Raw genomic sequence first — 19,851 nt, forward strand, 5'->3', positions numbered from 1 at the left:
GTAAAATGTTTGATACATGCACATGTATATATGCAAACACACACAGTTGATGTAAATGTTAATTATTTTTTAAATATTTTTTGAAATTTTCTAAGTATTTTCAAAGTATTTTCTAATTGTAAAATAATTTTACTATTATGAAAGTGTTATTTCTTTTAGTTTGGCTGGAATTAATACAGTTTTTGAAGTCCTTTTAAGGCCAATACTGCTAGCCCCCTTAAGAAATAATCTGTTTGTCCAAGGACTTCATATTTAACCCTAGTTAATCCTTAATTAATTAGCAATTTATGCTAAATACTACCTTGCAAAATAATGAGTAAAATATTATCTAATGTCATCATGGCAAGGACAACATTTAAATATTTTCTAAAATTAAATGTATTATTTAAATTAGTCATTAAAATTAAAATGATTTTAGATTTATGACTAGAGTTTAGTTTTAGTTAACCTAATTACCATAATTACAAATACCCAGCATCAATGTTGATGTTTTAGGTCATTCACAAACAAAGAAATCTTGTAACATGTAATAACTGAAAGAAGATTTCTGATGAATTTATCCAGCTCACTTTTTGTTGTATCTTCTATTCTCTATCTTTTGATTACTTGTTTTTTCTTTTCTTTGTTTCCTGCAGATTCATCACAAATTGGAATACATCATCACATCGCAGCTCTTTAAGGCCTCAATCCAACTCTTATTGAGTTCCTTTTTTCCTCCCATCTTTATTATTTCTGTCTAGTTTGCTGTCAACCCTCATCGTGTTTGTGGACATCCGTTAATTCCCAGTCTCCGCTCTTCGGAAATGACCCCCTGTCACTTGATTTTCTTGCACATCAGGCTCGTTTTAAGTCACAGAATGCTGTAATCCACTTCCATCTCCTGTTCCCTTTTTTTAAAGCTTTCTATAAATACTCTTCTCTGCGTTTTTCTCATTCTGTTGTTACTATTATTATTATTTTTGCTTTAGTTGTTTCTACTTTTTTCCCTTTTTCTCTGGACGTTTTCTTTTGGTTGTTGTAAAGTGTTGTGGCTGCCATGTGGTCCAACTTTTTTTTGCAACAGGACGATGATGGAAGAGGTGGCATGGGTGCGTTGGGTGGAGCTGGCAGTAAAAGTGGGCGCACAGGTAAACGGGCAAGGCCTCCTCGAATGAGTGACAGTGAGGAGGGCAAGATCAAGCTGGCTTTTTTTTTGGTCCTTATTGGAGTGACGCTGACGGTACTTGGCATGGGCACGGAGTTCTGGGTGGAGCTTTCACAGCCAAAACACTTCAGGAACAACCAGACATGTGAGATGGCGCATTATGGTCTGTGGAAATCTTGCGTTCGCACACTGTGGGTGACAGATATTGACCCGGAGAGGGAGAGTTGTGGACCTGCAGAGCTGCCTGGAGGTGAGGAAACTTATTCATTGTATTAAAGGGTTGGTTCACCCCCCAAAAAATACATTTTATTAATTACTTTCCCTCATGTTGTTCCAAACCACTGAGACCTCAATCTTCGAAATACAAATATTAAAAAGGTATTTTTCAAAAATAAAGATATTTTGGATGAAATCTGAGAGCTCCCTGATCCTCCATAGACAGCAATGGTCCCAACTCGTCCTAAAACATCCTCTAAATAGATCATATTCCATCAGTGGTTCAATAACCATTTTATTAAGCTACAAAAAAACTTTTGTGTACACACACATAAAAAAAAAAGGGTCTTATGGAGTCAATCTAGGGCCATATATACTTGCACAATAAAAGAAAGTTTTGCAATCAAAAAATAAAGTATTGAGCAAATAATAAATAAATAAATGCAAATCTCCAAAAATCACAAAGCAAAAAAAAAATTTTTGAGAATAAAAATTTATTTTTCTATCAAAAATAAAGAACTGCAAAAGCAAAAATTAAGTTTTGAGAAATAAAAATGAAATTAGCAAACAAAAAAGAACTGCAAATAAAAATAAAGCAGTGCAAAAAAACGAAATATTTGCATTTTATTAAAAAACTGTAAATATTTGCAAAATTTTTTTATAGCATTGCCTTTATAAAACCTGTCCAGTCAATTGCAGTGCTCAATTTGATTTGACTGTGAGTTTGCGATGCTTTTTTCCCTTTGCACTTAACGTTTTTGTGTGTTTTACATTGTGGTCCTGATTTGACAAGGGGGCGGAGTCACAGGAACTTGGGTGTGTTTTTATGGTTTGGACCTGCCTCTATTTAATTTTTGAAGATTTGCGTTTATTTATTTATTTTTTGCTCAATACTTTATTTTTTGTTTGAAAATCTTACTTTATTTTGCAAATATAAATATAGCCCTATTTTGAAATGATGCGTACGCACAAATGCATGCGTGAAATGTGCATGCAAATGTGTTCACGAATAAATCATGATCCATTAACACATTTGTGCTAAAATTATTCTAAATGAAAAAACTGAAGAACTGATACCACAGGTACACAAAAATCATAGTAAACGCATAAAGAACCCTGCATATAGTTAGATATGTTATTCACAGGGTGAATAAAAGTAACTAGACATTCATTCTTCATTTTCCTTCAGCTTAGGCCCTTATTTATCAGGGGTTGCCACAGCGGAATGAATCGCCAACTATTCCGGCATATGTTTTACGCAGCAGATGCCCTTCCAGCCACAACCCAATACCAAGAAACTCCCATACACTCTGACATTCACACACAAACACTCATACACTGTGGCCAAGTTCATTTATTTAATTCACTGTGCCACCTAACTAGACATATATATATATATATATATATATATATATATATAAAAATCATCGTTAATCTACTCTCAAAGTTAAGTTTGGAGCTACGTCTATTCTATGCAAGCTATGATGACATTTAGGGCGGATGTATACTTGGCCGAATTGCACTGTAGGGGGCGAGAACGAGTCTGAACCTGTGTGTATTCCTACTGTGAAAATACCATATCAAACGTAATGTGCTAACATGGATACAGTTCACTAGAGTGAATCTGATCAATGTTGGCTACACATCTTACTATCAGGCACCTGTAGAGTTAATGCGTTCGACTCGAGTAAAACATATACAAATAAAATGGACCGGGTGCTTTTTAAAATGAAAATGAAAGTCAAACCGGTGAGTCGTCTGACAAAAGAGTGCCCTTCTGAACCAGATCAGCAGGATGCCCCTCTGGATCTTTCATACTTCAAAGACCTTACTGACTATGTTTACATATACATCCTATTTGCCTTAATCGACAGTAATATAGTTGAGGTGTTTACGTGAAGTACTTTCATGTAAGAGTTTTTTGTAATTTTTGGTGACTTTAACTGCAGTTTGGCAGTTTCACTTTAACTCATGAACATTTTATTCATGGCGAAACGGTGGCGCAGTAGGTAATGCTTTCGCCTCACAGCAAGAAGGTTGCTGGTTCATGCATCAGCTGGATCAGCCGGCTTTCTTTGTGGAGTTTGCATGTTCTCCCCGCGTTCGTGTGGGTTTTCTCCGAGTGCTCCGGTTTCCCCTACAGTCCAAAGACATGAGATACAGGTAAATTGGGTAGGCTAAATTTTCCGTAGTGTATGAGTGTGAATGAGAGTGTATGGATGTTTCCCAGAGATGGGTTGCAGCTGGAAGGGCATCCGCTGCGTAAACATGTGCTGGATAAGTTGTCGGTTCATTGCACTTTGGCAACCCCAAATTAATAAAGGGACTATGCCGAAAAGAAAATGAATGAATGAACATTTCATTCATGCCCCTGTGACAAACTGGGATATTAGACGCAAATAAGGAGTAAGGACTGGTGAGAGTGTTATGGAATTTAATAACGCACGACAAATGAGAAAGAAAAAACTTCCCCATTTTGCAATGTGTGTATCTGTGGTCATTTATTGAAAGCTGTGTGTGTGGATCTTGTCAGAAAATATGGCGAAAAGTCCAACATGACGGTAATAGTTTGATTGCGGTGTTTACTTCAATAATGCCACTAACATATGCATACTCCACGTCTTAATTCCACTTCTGTTTAGTTCAGTTATGACTTTAGTCAGATTAGGGTAATCAAAAATGACAGTTTCAAGCTTATGGAGGCCTACAGTTCAAAATTCATGTTTAACTGAATGAACAGTTAATCAACACAAGTACATCTTATTGAACATCATTTATTTTCATCTGCGTTTATCATAGTAGGACAGTTTCTCAAGCAGTTTGTGATGCATTTTGGAAACAGGAGATGAGCTCCATCTAATGTTCTCAATTACTTACTTTTAGTAATTATTTAGGTATCACACATATTCTGAATGCCTTTGGCAGAATTCAAAAAAGCCATTTGATCTAGATTAAACTAGATTAAAAAAAAAGTTATCTATGCCCACCTATATTTGAGGTCTAAACAACAATCAGCTCTTTATCCTTGTATAGAGGATAATTATTCTGTCTTAGCTTGTGTTTGGAGCCTTGACAACTGTGACTGCATCTTTACAGTTATGTTTCCTATAAGTGATGAATGGATGTTCAGGTCCAGATCACACCAAACAAGTTTTTTTGTTTTTTTTGTGGCGAGTAACGCCTTTTTAAAAATGTTTTTCTATTGGCATCAGTTGTTTTGTGCTCTGTTCATTGTGCCTTGCATTTTGACAGAACACTCTCTGTGCCTGGAACTGAAAAAGTAAACACTCTGCAGAAGAAGTATTACTTTTAGTAAAAGAACTTACAACATAGCCATGTACTCCAAATTCACTAACAGAAGAACAGGCTTAAGAACAAACTCATGTGCCTGTGCACGTTTTATGAATCAGGCAGAAAGATTTTGGGAGAAGTTCAAATGTGCTTATAAATATTTAAAAAGTACGCAATTATTAGGAAATGAGACCCAATTTCTTTATTCAACAGTTTTTTCTCCTTAGTGTCAGTATAGGGGTGCGCATTCACACCCACTGTGCACCGATGTATATCTCGGATGTCTGTGCTTGACTTCTTTTCTTTTAAACAACACAGGGATATCCAAGGTAGACTATGTGTCTACAGTACCTGTGACAGGCATAAAGAGGCATAGAATTTTGGCCCAGATTTGGCATAAATCTGGCACAGCAGGCAGTTATCCAGCACTGGCATACAGCATGTGGGCCAAACATATGTGGGCCATGGAAGTTTGGCCTATCTTGACCCACATTTAAAATTCATTTTTTTATTTTTATTTTGCAAATTTTTTTATTTTTATTATTTGCAAATAAAGAAAAAAAATTCTACCAATCAAATCGCTTCAAGAAAAAGCACACCTATAGCACGCCTAAAGAGCAATGATTCATGGGTTTATCAATTTTATTGCAGTCGTGACACACTAACATATCTGGCCCAGTTCAGGCTCAGTTATGGGTTATTAACTTGGCTAAGACTTGGCCCAGATATGGTCCATGTTTGGCCTTTGTTTGGAAGCCAGACTTGGTCTAGTCATGTACCGTAATTCACTGCGGCATGTGGGCCAAGCAAAAGCTAATTGTCTTGGCCAGAGCTGGGCCCGAAAGAGGCATGTTTTGTTCAGTCTAATGCGGTGTTGTGCTGACTGATTAGCATCTGACTTGAAGCAGTGCATGATGGTTCATGATGAAAATTTGTTCAATTGATATAGCACTAAGGGCATGTGACTGTGATGTTTACCATAAAAGTGTTTGGGCAGATTTACTGATGGATTTGCTCTCCAGTGTTGAACCTTCAGCATTGTAATTAAAACCCAGCTGAACTGAACTAAACTGAACTTCAGCTCTGAAATCTGGACTTTACTAGAACTTATATATAAAATAAACATGAATTGAATTGAAGTGTGCATAATTCATGTGATTCATCTGTATTCTGGAAAAAATTGGCTCAGTGTCAACTCAGCCAATCACTGTAGACAAGAAAGAAATAAGAAAGTAGTGACTGCAGGATGAAAAAGTATAAACAGCACAAAAATGTACTCAAATAAAAGTACACATTTTTATTTTATACCAATTCATGAGAAAAACTACCCATGCCAATTTACACCACTGATCTAATCTAACTCTCATTATGAGAAGCAGAATGTGTTAGACAAGTGTCACCATTTTCTGACTGAGTGAGTGAGTGTTTGAATGACCTGCGCGTGTTATGAAGAGACAGTTTAAGCAAAAATCTCTCTGTTCCAACCTTATTGTAGTTTCTTTCTTTTGTTGAACACAAAAGAAGATATTTTGAAGTATGTTAGAAACCAGTAGCCATCATATTACTCATTCATTCATTTTCTTGTCAGCTTAGTCCCTTTATTAATCCGGGGTCGCCACAACGGAATGAACCGCCAACTTATCCAGCATGTTTTTTACGCAGCGGATGCCCTTCCAGCCGCAACCCATCTCTGGGAAACATCCACACACACTTTCTTACACACTCATACACTACGGACAATTTAGCCTACCCAATTCACCTGTAGCACATGTCTGTGGACTGTGGGGGAAACCGGAGCACCCGGAGAAAACCCACGCGATCGCAGGGAAAACATGCAAACTCCATACAGAAACGCCAACTGAGCGGACGATCGAACCAGCAACCCAGCGACCTTCTTGCTGTGAGGCGACAACACTACCTACTGCGCCACTGCTTCGCCCTCATATTACTCACTTTCATATATTATTGCAATAGAAATAGTCTAATGTCTACCAGCTACCTGTTTCCACTTTTAAAATTAGTTTTTATGGAGTGGCACAGGAGGGACCAAGACCTATCGGGGCCCATGGAAAAAGTTTTTCAACTTTTTATATTCTCAAATAGGAAGCCTCATGCAATCTCTTAGACATCTTTTTCAGTTTTGTTTTGTGTGTTTGTGTGTGTGTAAACCAGGCACGTGCACACATAGGGCTCAACCTGTGCAGTGCACATGCCCTTTTTAGTCTTGGATAGAATGTGCCCTTCCAAAATGATCAAAAGTGCTCCCGCGACGCGGCACACCCTCGGTCCCGTTCTTCAGTAGGCGCGAGACTACACCGCTCGAGTACGTGCGCGACAACACAGCTGATCAGAACGCGCGCGACAACACCGCTCTTCAGTACGCGCGCAACACCCCCCCCCCCCATTTTTCATACATTTTATCCTGCACATGCCCTTTGGACGGTCTCTGCACGGGCCTGGTGTAAACCATCTCTTTAACAGTTCTTCCCGTGTTCACATTGGTTTCCTCCGGGTGCTCCGGTTTCTCCAACAGTCCAAAGACATGCGGTATAGGTGAATTCAATAAACAAAACAGGTCATAGTGTATTAGTGTGTGCAAATGAGGGAGCGTATTGGTTTTCCCAGTAGTGGGTGGCGGCTGGAAGTGTAAAATGTATGCTGGAACAGCTTGCGTTTCATTCCGCTGTGGCAACCCCTGAAAAATAAGGGACTAAGCCAAAAGAAAATGAATGAATGAATGAATGAATGAATGAATAAATGAATGTTTGTAGGAGGGTGCTTTCACACCTAGACTTTTGTTTCGGAACCTGTCTCATTTGCCCAGTTAGCGCAGTTCGTTTGGCATATGTGAAACCAGCAACCGCGCTCGGATCCGGGCCATATCAATCGGTCCGAGATTGCGAAAAAGTAAGATAGTGAAAAAGCAAAACAATCCGAGCCTGGCTATATCACAGTGTATTATGGATTTGTAATAGAAATAAATGCCTATAAAAAGAGAGAATTATGAGTAGGTCGGGATGTCATTCCTATCGGTAAATGTGGGTTTCATGTTAAATACGAAAGTGAAAGCATGATGAACTATTAACGAGAGCTGTTTATCTGTTAGGAACATTAACCGAACTGCAGTCTAGCCAAGGGCGATGCATGAGAGAGTCTTACCTCTGATTTATATCACCATTCAAAATTAAAGCTCATCTTTCCGGTTATAATGTCTTATTGCTCATCGCCATAAATTAAATTAAGGACGCATGACAGCTGAGCTGGACTCTGCAAAATAAACCATGAAACTCTGACCAATGTAAGGAGAGTTAACTGACACGTGACATGTTTCAGCTCTTTTGGTCCTTTGCAGTTTGAAAGCGAACTGCACTAAGAACAAAGAGCAACAATGTAACAATTTTAATCCCTGTTTCGGAACAACTGAATCGATTCACAGGTGCGAAAGCACTCTAAGTGTGTCATAATTAGCTATGTTTTCATCCAAAAATGTGAATAAACTTTACGCGCAAAACTGGATTATCGCATAAAAGACGTGCGAATGAAGCAGTGTTTCCATCCAACAAGTCAAAACTCACAAAATCGTCACCTTCTGATTAACTGCCGCCAAATATCAACAGTTAAAACGGAATTTGCTGCAGTAGGAGAAGCTGCATCAATATTTTCTTCATCTAATAAATCGATTGCGCCTCAGAAAGCAATCCTGACATGCAGTGAAGGCGTGGTGATGTTTGAAGGTGTCAGACTCGGAGCACAGACGCTGTTGATTCATTAATAACATAAAAACACTAATATATAAACGATTAAGCATTAATTTAATGACCAAAACAACATTTCAGATGTTATACAGTGTGCTCAGTCTGACGGTTTGTCCAATCACACATATATTTACCATTTCATGATTTCTTTAAAAAAAAATCACATGACCTTTTTTCTTTTCTTATGCGCATATGTTTTTTTTTGCTCATTTTTTCAAAAATGTATGCGCATCATGTCGTTTCCATTACCTGTTTTTTCATGCACATATGCAAAATGCGCATAAAAATGGTGGATGGAAACATTGAGAGACCAGGAGATGAAGTGGGAATTTTAAACACAAAGCAACTGTGTTTATTTTCAAGATATGATAATTGGACAACTCTTCATAAATGAAACATGCAGAATGATGGGATCATGGAGAGCAATGTAGCAAAATGCTGTCTAAAACATTTCACACTGCATATTGCACTTTGCTCCTGGGGCAAACTGGCTGTACAAACAGCAAATAATAAAGAACAATTAAGAAATCTAGTGTGTTGAGGCTGCACACACATTCAGATTTTTGCTGTTTTAATCTCGCGATTCATTTCTGTCTTGTGAGCACATTATACAGTGTATGTATATGTATGCATCTGGGTTAGCAGGAGGAGCAGATCATGCATAATTATTTTTTAAAGACGCACAGCAGCAGTCGGTTCACACACGCAGTCAAACTGTGATATTATTAATGACGGCTGACTTTCTCAGACGCAGTAAGAGCTTAGTTTGTCGTGTTCTGGTTTGTGATATTTATCTCACCTCTCATATAACAACACGCATAAACGGAGAGCCAGGGCGTTTCATGTGCCTGGGTTTGTAGGGCCCAGAGGACTCGGATGATGTCTCTTGTAACGGTGCCATCGCTTCGACTGCCAGCTCTGTTAAGGAACAGTTCCACTCTCTACTTGAACCTGTCATAACAGATCACAACACGACACCCGTTTAGCTGAGAACGCAGGACAGCAACTTTCTGGGCACTTTTTCTTGGCCAAGTGTGAAAGATTTGGCAAATTCATGGAAAAGACAACTAGTTTGGTTTGTGCATGGAACATTTAAATGACAATAACTATCATTTCCTAGTAGTTTAATGCTGAAATTTTGGATTTTGATCTGCTTTGCCAATTTTTAATCCATTCTTGTTCAAATATTTTAATTTATTTATATACATTGTTTTAAATTTGTTAATATATATTTAATAAAAAAACATTAACCCTAACCCAAAACTTTTATTCATATCCTTTGACCTTTTCGTTATTATATTTACATAATATTGGGCATGTAAACAAAGGTATTTCCACACCATTTAAAATAGTAAACTTAAACTTTTAATAAAGTGTCATATAACCCGGCAGGCCAGGCACACAACGTCATAAGACAACATTATTAGGTTAGATTTAGGTTGTGATGTTGACCAAAATTCAACGTTGTGTTGGAAAGTGACCAAAATCCAATGTTGAATCAACATTTTAAACCAACGTCATATTGAGGTCAAATACTGACATTTATTCAAGCAAAATCCAACATCTGACAGACGTCATAGGGGTAACGTCCAAACAACGTCAATCTGTAACATCATTAGACGTTAAAATTTGGTTGCTTTTAGGTTGCATTGGAAAGGGGCCAAAATCCAACGTCTGTCTGATGTTGGACTGATTTTTATTTCCACCCAAAATGCAACATCCTTACAACGTTGAGCTGCAACGTCTTGTGCCTGCTGGGAAGTGACACTTGTGGTGAAATATGGTGAAAAAACAGCAAAAAACATTAACTTAAAAAAAATAAACAGGCAGGCATCACGGTGGCGCAGTGGGTAGCACGATCGCCTCACAGCAAGAAGGTCGCTGATTCGAGCCCCGGCTGGGTCAGTTGGCTTTTCTGTGTGGAGTTTGCATGTTCTCCATATGTTTGTGGGTTTCCTCCGGGTGCTCCGGTTTCCCCGACAGTCCTAAGACAGGTCTTATCTGTGAATTGGGTAAACTAAATTGTCTGTAGTGTAAGTGTGTGTGTGTGTGTGTTTGTGTGAATGAGTGTGTATGGGTGTTTCCCACATTGGGGTGCAGCTGGAAGGGCATCTGCTGCGTAGAACATATGTTGGATAAGTTGGCGATTCATTCCATTGTGGTGTCCCCAGATTAATAAAGGGACTAAGCCAAAAAGAAAATGAATGAATGAATGAATGATTGAATGAATGAATGAATAGACAGGGAATGTGAGATTGTGTTGTGTGAGAGTCAGTTTTAAACATATTGACGAAAAAAATGTATTACTGTGAACTGCAGGTCAGTGATTAATTTATGTGATTTATGTAGTTTTTTTAAATATATTTTTATTTTGACTTTAAAGCAGCACAAAGTACAAAAAGCAACAACAACTATAAAGACAGAAAAGGCAAACAAAACAGCAAAAAAAAAAAAAGACAGAAAAAAAAGATTTTAAAACCATTCAGTTGACATCAGTTCATCAGTTCCTCCAGTTTTATACATAGGTTATCAATGTTACACATACAGTTAGGTCCATAAATATTGGGACATCGACTCGATTTTTGGCTCTATACACCAACACAATGGATTTAAAATTAAACGGACAAGATGTGCTTTAACTGAATAAAATGTATTACACTTTAATGGTAAAATATAACCATTTGAACGATGGCTGTTATTTAGTTTCAGTATTCAAACATTAAATAAAGAATGCATCAAGTTGAATAAAAACAAATATGAAACAAATTGAATTCAGGATATAAAGCATGTAAAAACTATTATATATTCCTATATTTTTATAATTTTATTTTTGTTATTTTAGTTTTTTTATGTCTTAATAATTAACTAACGAGCTATAGACAAGTTCCTGCTTGACGTTTTAGAAAATATCTTGCGTAGTTACAGTACATCACCCAGTATATATTAAAGATCACCGAGGACAAAAAAGAAAGAAAAAAAAAACACATAAATATGTTAAATGGCCATAAATGTCTACAGAAATTAATATTTGGTGGAATATGTTTTAACTAGTTGACAAGAAAATATTTTCGTTTAGATTTACTTGAAAATATAATTCAATTGCATAAATTAAAATGAACAAAAGCTATACTTATATATCTAGTTTTAATATTGTTGGAAAAAAGAAATGTATTTTTATTACTTCTGTGTTTTTATTTATTAGGAAAACGTTTAGACTAACAACAGATAAGTAAATCTTTTCTATTGTATTATAACACATCTTGACCAGACACACTTCCTCTTTTTTACCGTGCTGCATACTTTTTTAAGGAACATGCTGACAAGTGGAAAAAGCGAAAAATGTGGCGGCCTTTGTTTAATACAAAGTCTAGACATGTCACAAGTTGTCATGATGCTTTTAGAAGTTGTGAAATATATTAAAGATGCACATAATTGTTCAGTTCTGGTATGCAGAGAAGGGTTGCAGAAAGAGGAAGTATGTCTGGGGGTACAAGAGCCAAAGCATTGCAGAATGACTGATAAGTGACGCTACACCAAAATTCCACCTGTTAATATCAGTTGTGTATAAATGTTGGAGTCAGGAAATGTAAGTTAGTTGCAAACCTCTTGAATGTAATTCTTGTATTCCAATGGGGTAACGTAACCCAGAGCTCTGTCATCGAATTATTCATTTGAATCTAATAAATAACTAATATTGTTGGCATTGAAGAAAACACTCTCCAGACCTTTTCTTATTGAATTGGCTTGATATTCCAACAATATTAATATTAATAATAATATTAAAAATAATAATAATGATGGTAAAATGGTAAAAACTACTACTTATATAAAAAGATCTTTCAAATTATTAAATAAAATCTTAAATAATATAGATTTTGTTTAAAAAAAAAAAAAAAAAAACATATATATGTTTTGCTTGTTAAACTATTTATTTCAGGAGTGCCCAAACTTTTTCCTATAAAGGGTAAGAACTTAATTTGACTAAGGGCTGTGAGATGAATATATACCAAACCGTATGTATTAAGTTTGTCATGGGGAATTTTTAAAATTTATTTTGTAATATTTAAAAATAACTTTCAATCATATTAACTAATGCATTATAATTTTTAAACATATTTAAAAATTCTCATTTTTTAGTGAACGTATAACAGTAAAACATAAACAATCCCATTTATTACAAGTTTAATGTTAAATACACCAGTTTAGCTTACTTTGATTTGCTCTCAGATGTCTTGTGCAGTTTGCTGACAGCATTTAAATTTTAAAAGTCTGATTCATTTACAGTTTTTAATTGAATCATTTAGTTTCAGTTGGCTATTTTGTAGCTCGGCAATAAAATGAAGAAACAAAAGTTTACGTTAAATTCAAAATGAAGATCACTGTCAAAGTTATTCACCCCAACCACCTTCCCACCACTTTCTCTCTATTTAAAGATGGGATGGTGGGCCAAATTAAAAGATACCATTGGCCAACTTTGGCCCGCGGGCCCCACTTTGGGCATCTCTGACTTAAAATGAGCTGAAACAACACAATTCTTGAGATTTCATTAACTTAATTTTTTTTTTAAATATGTTCAATGCACATAAATTTGTTAAAATTTTAATGAATTGTGTGGAACCCTGCATGTTTTACAGTGGTCTATGATCAAGGGAAAAAATATTTTGGTATAATATGAAACTATTACAATTTGATATGTTGTGATATGATATGATTGACATTAAATCAAATAAAGGGCAATAATATGACTATATAAGAACGCATAATGAGCACAGATGGCTTTTTGAGGGTGCATTCTGGATAGAAGACAAGTGTGCAGCAGGTCACTGTTATTGCAGAAAGGTCAGTCATATTGTGCATGGATGGATAAACTCTGACTGCTGCCCGGTTGCAGGTCTAAATATAGAGTACATGAGTGAAAAATCCTGCAATATAAGACGAGGACAGACAAGCAGCAGTGGACAAGAGGAAGCGAATGTGGATTTTATGTTAACCTGAGTCTGTCTGCCTCGTTCTGCCCTTCTTCCTCTCTATCCATCTGCCTCTCTCTGGTTCCCTCCCTCTCTATCTGCCTCGCTCTCTCCGTCTCTCTTGTTCTCTCACTGCCATATGTGAGAAGGCTGCTCTGTGTCCTCCACACATTAATACACAATGACCCTCGCAGGGCTTATAAGCCAGTGCTCAAGTGCCTTTTTCTGTTTCTCTGACTGATCTTCATTCTTCACCTTTCTCCCTCATTATCTCATTTCAGAATCCAACTGCACGTACTTCAAATTCTACACTTCTGGCGAGAATGCTGTCATATTTAAGAAAACCACACAAAAAAGTAAGTTCCTCCTGTACGCTCTGCCCTCTTTTCTTTTTCATCTATTCATTCCGGCTCCTTCCACGCTGTTTCTCTCATTGAAAACCAGTCATGTGTCTCTGTCTCCTCCCCCTACTCCGTCTTAAAGACGTGAACAGGAATCTGATCATACTTGAGCTCTTTCTTGTTCGGTTAATATTTTAGGTCTCAGCTGAATAATAATTAAATACCAATCAAAATGCACAGGACGGCCAAATATATAAATACATAGACCTTTCTAATAAGGTTTGCTAAGGCATTTAAAGTAGATCTATTATGCATTTTTTCTCCCAAAAGAAATCACTCATTCTGAAGTGATGACAGCACTGCAAAAAATGTTTTTTTTAACAGTTTTTTTAAGTCCAAATATCAAACAAGAAGCATTTTCTAGACAAGCAAAACATGTAGTCCTTTTAAAATTAATAATATGTTAAATCTAAGCATGTTTTTTGCTAAATAATCTGCCAAGGGGTAAACAAAATGATCTTATCTAAAAAGGAAAAACAAGATTATTTTCCTTATGCTATTAGCAGATAATTTAGCTTATTTTAAGGGAAAAAATCACTTAATTTTGGCCTATTATTTCTTAAAGCAAGACAATGGCCCATTTCATAGTCCCAGCGCAAGACATGTTTGGCACAATTTGTTGCTATTTTCAGACCAACGCAATCCTAATTGGCCCGATTTGCACCACGTTGTTTAAATAGTAAATCCATTTGCGCCACTTTGTGGACTCTTGGGTGTTCCGGTCTAGGAAGGAAGCTTGTTAAGGCGCAATGTTGGTGTATTGCTTTTTTGAGGAACTAAAATAGACCGCCCCATTGACTAACTGAACGCTGGTCTAAAGTCCAGCGCAGAATGCATTATATGTGTGCCTTTAACACTTACCCTTAATACAGGATGTACAGCACTACGCAAACATCTTTACAAATGAAAAAACATCTTGTATAGGGCGTAAGAATAGGATGTGTGTTTGGATATAAACCCATCTTACTTATTGTTCATTTATTCGTTTGCTGGAAATTTGAACTGAATTTAGAAATAGTTTTGCAACAAATCTTTGCTTAACAAACAAAATTAAATATGTAGACTGATGGATGTCTTCAGTGGAGTGCGTACAACAAGAAAGTAAAGGAGTAAAGTAAAAAGTAAAGTAAAGAGAAAGTAAAGAGGCTGAATGGAGGAGGCTCGTTGTTTATCCTTGCTGCAGATAGTGAAGCATTCAGTTTTCCACTTACAAAGACCGCCATGTAAATAAGTTAAGTTTAATTTTAACCTAATTTCGAGAGGAGCACGTGCTTATGATTGACCCAGTTGGCCCACATTAGCTAATCATGATCCTCCAATCAAAGGATTCCAAGTCACTATATATATCCTCATTTCCTTTCTACAACTATCTTTGTCTGGAAGAAATCCTCCTCCTCCCCTTCTTCCACTTTTATCCAGAATGGGCGGCATGGTGGCCCAATGACTAGCACTATTCTCTCACAGCAAGAATACCAATGGCGTCGGGTCCTCAGTGGGCCATCTAGTATTTCTGTCTGTTTGCATGTTCTCCCAGTGTTCGCATGGGTTTCCCCCGGGTTGCCCGGTTTCCTCCCACCATCAAAGGATCAGGGCTCAGGGCTCTCTCTCGGGACAGCACGCCAAATAAGCTGTTTTAATCATCATGAGCCAAGTGTGAACTCTTGAAATGCACCTTGGTGTGACACAACTGACTGGTAAAGTGAATGTGAAATGAGACTGTGGATTGTTTACTGCAGGCTATGCTCAAACCACACCCATCACTCATTAAGAGAATAAGCACAACCCTGCTAGACCATGTGCCACGGCGCAAACTGTATTTTTCTGTCCTTATAATAGCAAAAGTGGATTCAGATATACCCTTAATGCTTTTGTGCTCTAGACTTTGCGCCTAGATCATTAAAATAGAGCCCAATATCTTTTGCTTGTTTATGAAATGCGTCATGGTTTAAAAATTGTTAGATATTTGGACTGGAAACAAGACAAAAAGAAATCTAAGTAAGAAAAGCATTTTTTTGCAGTAAGAGACTACAGTGTTATTGGCCATTTACATGAAAATATTTTCAGACAAAAATGGTAAACAGACAACAGTGTTGTTTGGACTGCAAATGCACACGTTTAAAAAATGAGTTACAAAGTTGATGTTTTTGAAAACACTGTCATAGCAGTGTCAATGCAAACACCTGAAAATGAGAGCATATTAAAATATTGACGTCATGCACTGTATTTGTTTAGAGAGGTACAAGCACAAACAAACACAACAATGGCATAGTATGTGGTGGTGGTGGTTTCCATAGTGTAAATTTACTATTTATCATAGACACACAACAAATTCTACATACAAACCATCGTCGAGCTGCCGACACCACATTAGCCCCTTTCACATAGTGATACCGGTAAATATCCGGAAAATTTCCGGAACTACTTTACCGGTATATTCAAAAAAGCGCTGTTCACACAGGCGAGGACGTTATGGAATTTTTCCAAAAAAGAGCATTCACACATCCATCGCAAAATGCCGGTAAATTCTGACATCATTAACCAGAAATGACCTCTAAACGGCTGCGCTTGTGTTTGTAAACATTTGACTACATTACAAACTCTTCCGATGGATCAGTATTGAGTACAACTCTAATGAAAACATAGGGAAACACTTTCGCATGTCGAGATGTGCATGATATGTGTGTGTGCTGGCGCTATGGGCGCTCACAGGCACACGCAAAGCTTGAAGGTAAACAAACAATGGATTATCATAAACATTTTATTGATAATTATTTACACAGTTAGAATTAAGAAGGAACATAGAAACATTATTTGACTAACATCTAGCAGCTAAAGGTGTCTGGAAAAAATATTCAAAGGCTTTTATTCTCATAAACCGCGCGCACATGAATGCGTCTGACTGTTCTGATTGGCTAAAGCAGGTGTCTCACGTCAGCCCGTTCTAGACGTGGACGCGCTTATTACGGCAATCTTCCTTCTGCATTCACACAGAGCAGCATTCCGGCAAATTACCGGTAATGTTACAACTTCTCTTTCCGGAAAATAGCCAGAACGAATTTACCGGTATTTTCAAAAAGGGCCTGTTCACCATACAACCTTTCCGGAAAATTGCCGGTAATTTTCCGGAAAGGTCTGTATGTGTGAAAGGGGCTATTGTCACTTCCTTACAGCCGCTAACCTCCTTACTAGCTTACTAACTTCATTGTGCCAAATATGTAATAATGCGCCTGGTATATATGTAAAACATTAGGCCATTTTCTGAAATTGTGTTAATGCGGATCATTTTAAAAATGTTGATGTGTAAACATGAAACCTTCTTAAAACACTGCACCAACCTTTGTAGGTTTGCAACAAATTTCTATAATTTCAGTATAGTCGATGGATGCCCACATACAATGTCTGTTTTGTTGCTGAAACACTTTAGTTGAAGTCGAGCTCTGGAAGTGTTTGATTTGTGTTGTCAACATGTTTAGAAGATGCTGTGTTGTTAATGCTGCAAAAGTAAATCCGCTAGCACTTCAAAAGGGATAAAGATTGAATTTCTACAGTAAAACTGACACTATTGTTTGACTGACATATCTGAAAAGAGAATTAAACGCCATAATATTTCAGATGGTAGAACATTTTTGCATATTACTTACAGTTGTGGTAGAATACTGGTGTAGATCTAGCTGATTCAGTTCAGCAGCTCCACCAACCCCAATCAAGCAAGCCAGAGGCAACAGTGGCAAGCAACCAAGACCAATAGACGGAAACAAGACTCCTCAATTTGATGAAAGTGGAAAACAAACCTTGGGAGAAACCAGGCTCAGTCAGAGCGACTAGTTCACCTCTGGCCAAACATAAAAGGGCAGAGCTGTAATCTAAAACACATCAGATGGCTTGAGAATGATAAGCATTATACACTTTTAGAAGTGCTGAGGAAGAGTAGAGATTCAGATAAGGTGATGTGACATGCACAACAAATAGTAGCCATTTGACCATTTAGAGCAAAGCAGGGTCTTGGACCGTTTACAGAAAGTAGATTATATGATGTAGATGAACATATAATTGAAGTGTTTTTCATTTCAGATAGATGTAAATTTAGTATGGGAAAACCTTTAAAAGTAAATTAAGACATGAACTGAGAAATCAAAATTTATTACTTCATTTTCTTTTCGGCTTAGTCCCTTTATTAATCTGGGTTCACCACAGCGGAATGAACCGCCAGCTTGTCCAGCATATATTTTATGCAGCGGATGCCCTTCCAGCCACAACCTATCTCTGGGCAACACCCATACACACTCATACACTACGAACAATTTAGCCTACCCAATTCACCTGTACTGCATGTCTTTGGACTGTGGGGGAAACAAGAGCACCCGGAGGAAACCCACACGAATGCAGAGAGAACATGCAAACTCTACACAGAAACGCCAACTGACCCAGGTGAACCTCGAACCAGCGACCTTCTTGCTGTGAGGGGACAGCACTACCTACTGCGCCACTGCATCGCCCAAATCAAAATTCTCTTTATTTATTTATTTATTGGCTGCATCTACAATCATGTGAAAAAACATTTTTTGCATCTGCTTTATCATTTTCACCAGTTGATTTAAAATGAAACTACTGAAAATGCTTTCATCCCTGTACTGCGAATGCATTGACCTAAGATGCTTTAAGTTGCATCATTTCTGCCTGGTATTTTATTGCTCTTTGAAATATGTTGGCAATATGTCTAGCACCAGGTTTTATTATGAGCTGAGAGTGAGGTAGAGTAATTGCTGCAATTAACACAGGAGTATAAATTAACAAAAAAACAAAACAAAACATGATAATATATAGACTGGGAGACATCCCAAAACATCAGCTCTGAGAATTAAATGATGAATAATTGCACAGCCCTATTTACAATGCTGTCGAAACCTAGAGCAACCAAAACAACTACTGTACAGAAACGTCCACCATTTTAGCTGAATTGGCCAAGACTAAAAATGTATCTTCATTTTCAAAAGCTGTCTCACTTTGAACACAAGGCCAAAAGATTAATATACATATTATTACAGAAGGCCAATTGATTAATATACATTTTTTTAAACAAATTAGTGTGGACATGGCCTAAGAGGTCATCGTATTATAAAAAAATGCTTCTGAAAGATTCAGAATTCCAGAACTTTCTCAATTGTTTAAAAAACAGCTTATATTAAAGGCAGTCTGCCAAAATGACAAGATGTGAATGTAAATATCGAGAGACAAACTCTGAAACCAAATGATAAAGATGCTCCAAAAACAACAAGACGCTGTGCAAAAAACACTGCATTGACAACATTGATGAGAACTATACAAAATAATGGATATAGGCAGTTTATGACCACATTAAAACAGCATAATGGATAAACAGCACTTTAAATGTATAAAATAAACTAAAATCTATATCTGAGTCAGAAATAAACAAAGTCATGTAGCTTTTAGGTTATTGTACAAATTTAAAGTGCTGTTTTTTCATTATGTTTTAATGTGGTCATAAACTGCCTATTTTTATTTTGTACGGTTCTCTGAGGTTCACTTAGAGATTCTGAGAGACAGACTGAAATGTATCTTATGATTATTTACTTAAAGGGTCATGACACCCCCCACTTTCGGTTCAGGTCCACCTTAGAATTTTTTCAAAAGATGCATCATAGTGGGCGTGGAGCTTCGCGAGCAAAAGGGCAGGAGTGGGCGTGGCCAGCAGAGGATGGGAGAAGGAGGGAGCGAACAACTGTTGTCAGTCGGTTTACAAAATGAGACACAAACCACGAGGAGACCCATGATTTTATAGTTTACAAAGTTAAAATGCAAAGAAATAAGTGAAGTTTATTCATAAACAAATTTCGAGAGGATCACGTGCTTATGATTGTTCGCAGCTGTTCCAACGTTAGCTAATGACTGATTATCCTATCAGACGATCCTTAACTCACTATAAATAACCAGACTTTTCTCATCTCAATATCTTCGTCTCGAAGAAACCCCCCCCAACCCAACCCTACTTTCCCTCCTTTCAAACGGAGGGATGAAAGCGGTGGCCAGCGATTAGCGCTGTTGCCTCACAGCAAGAA

The 19,851-nt window shown here is 37.2% G+C and overlaps 1 protein-coding gene across 1 annotated transcript in view; it reads left to right on the forward strand.

Annotated features, from left to right (window-relative positions):
• The window catches only part of cacng6b (calcium channel, voltage-dependent, gamma subunit 6b), a 37,619-nt gene that overhangs the window by 6,542 nt on the left and 11,226 nt on the right, over positions 1-19,851 (forward strand). Inside the window, exons 2-3 of the mRNA XM_001342797.8 lie at positions 636-1,394; positions 13,655-13,729. Of these exons, the coding sequence (XP_001342833.1) occupies positions 1,037-1,394; positions 13,655-13,729 (433 nt within the window). The 5' untranslated portion in view covers positions 636-1,036. The remainder of the gene's footprint in view (positions 1-635; positions 1,395-13,654; positions 13,730-19,851) is intronic.

Source organism: Danio rerio, chromosome 16 (assembly GCF_049306965.1).
Source record: "Danio rerio strain Tuebingen ecotype United States chromosome 16, GRCz12tu, whole genome shotgun sequence".
Lineage (NCBI taxonomy): Eukaryota > Metazoa > Chordata > Actinopteri > Cypriniformes > Danionidae > Danio > Danio rerio.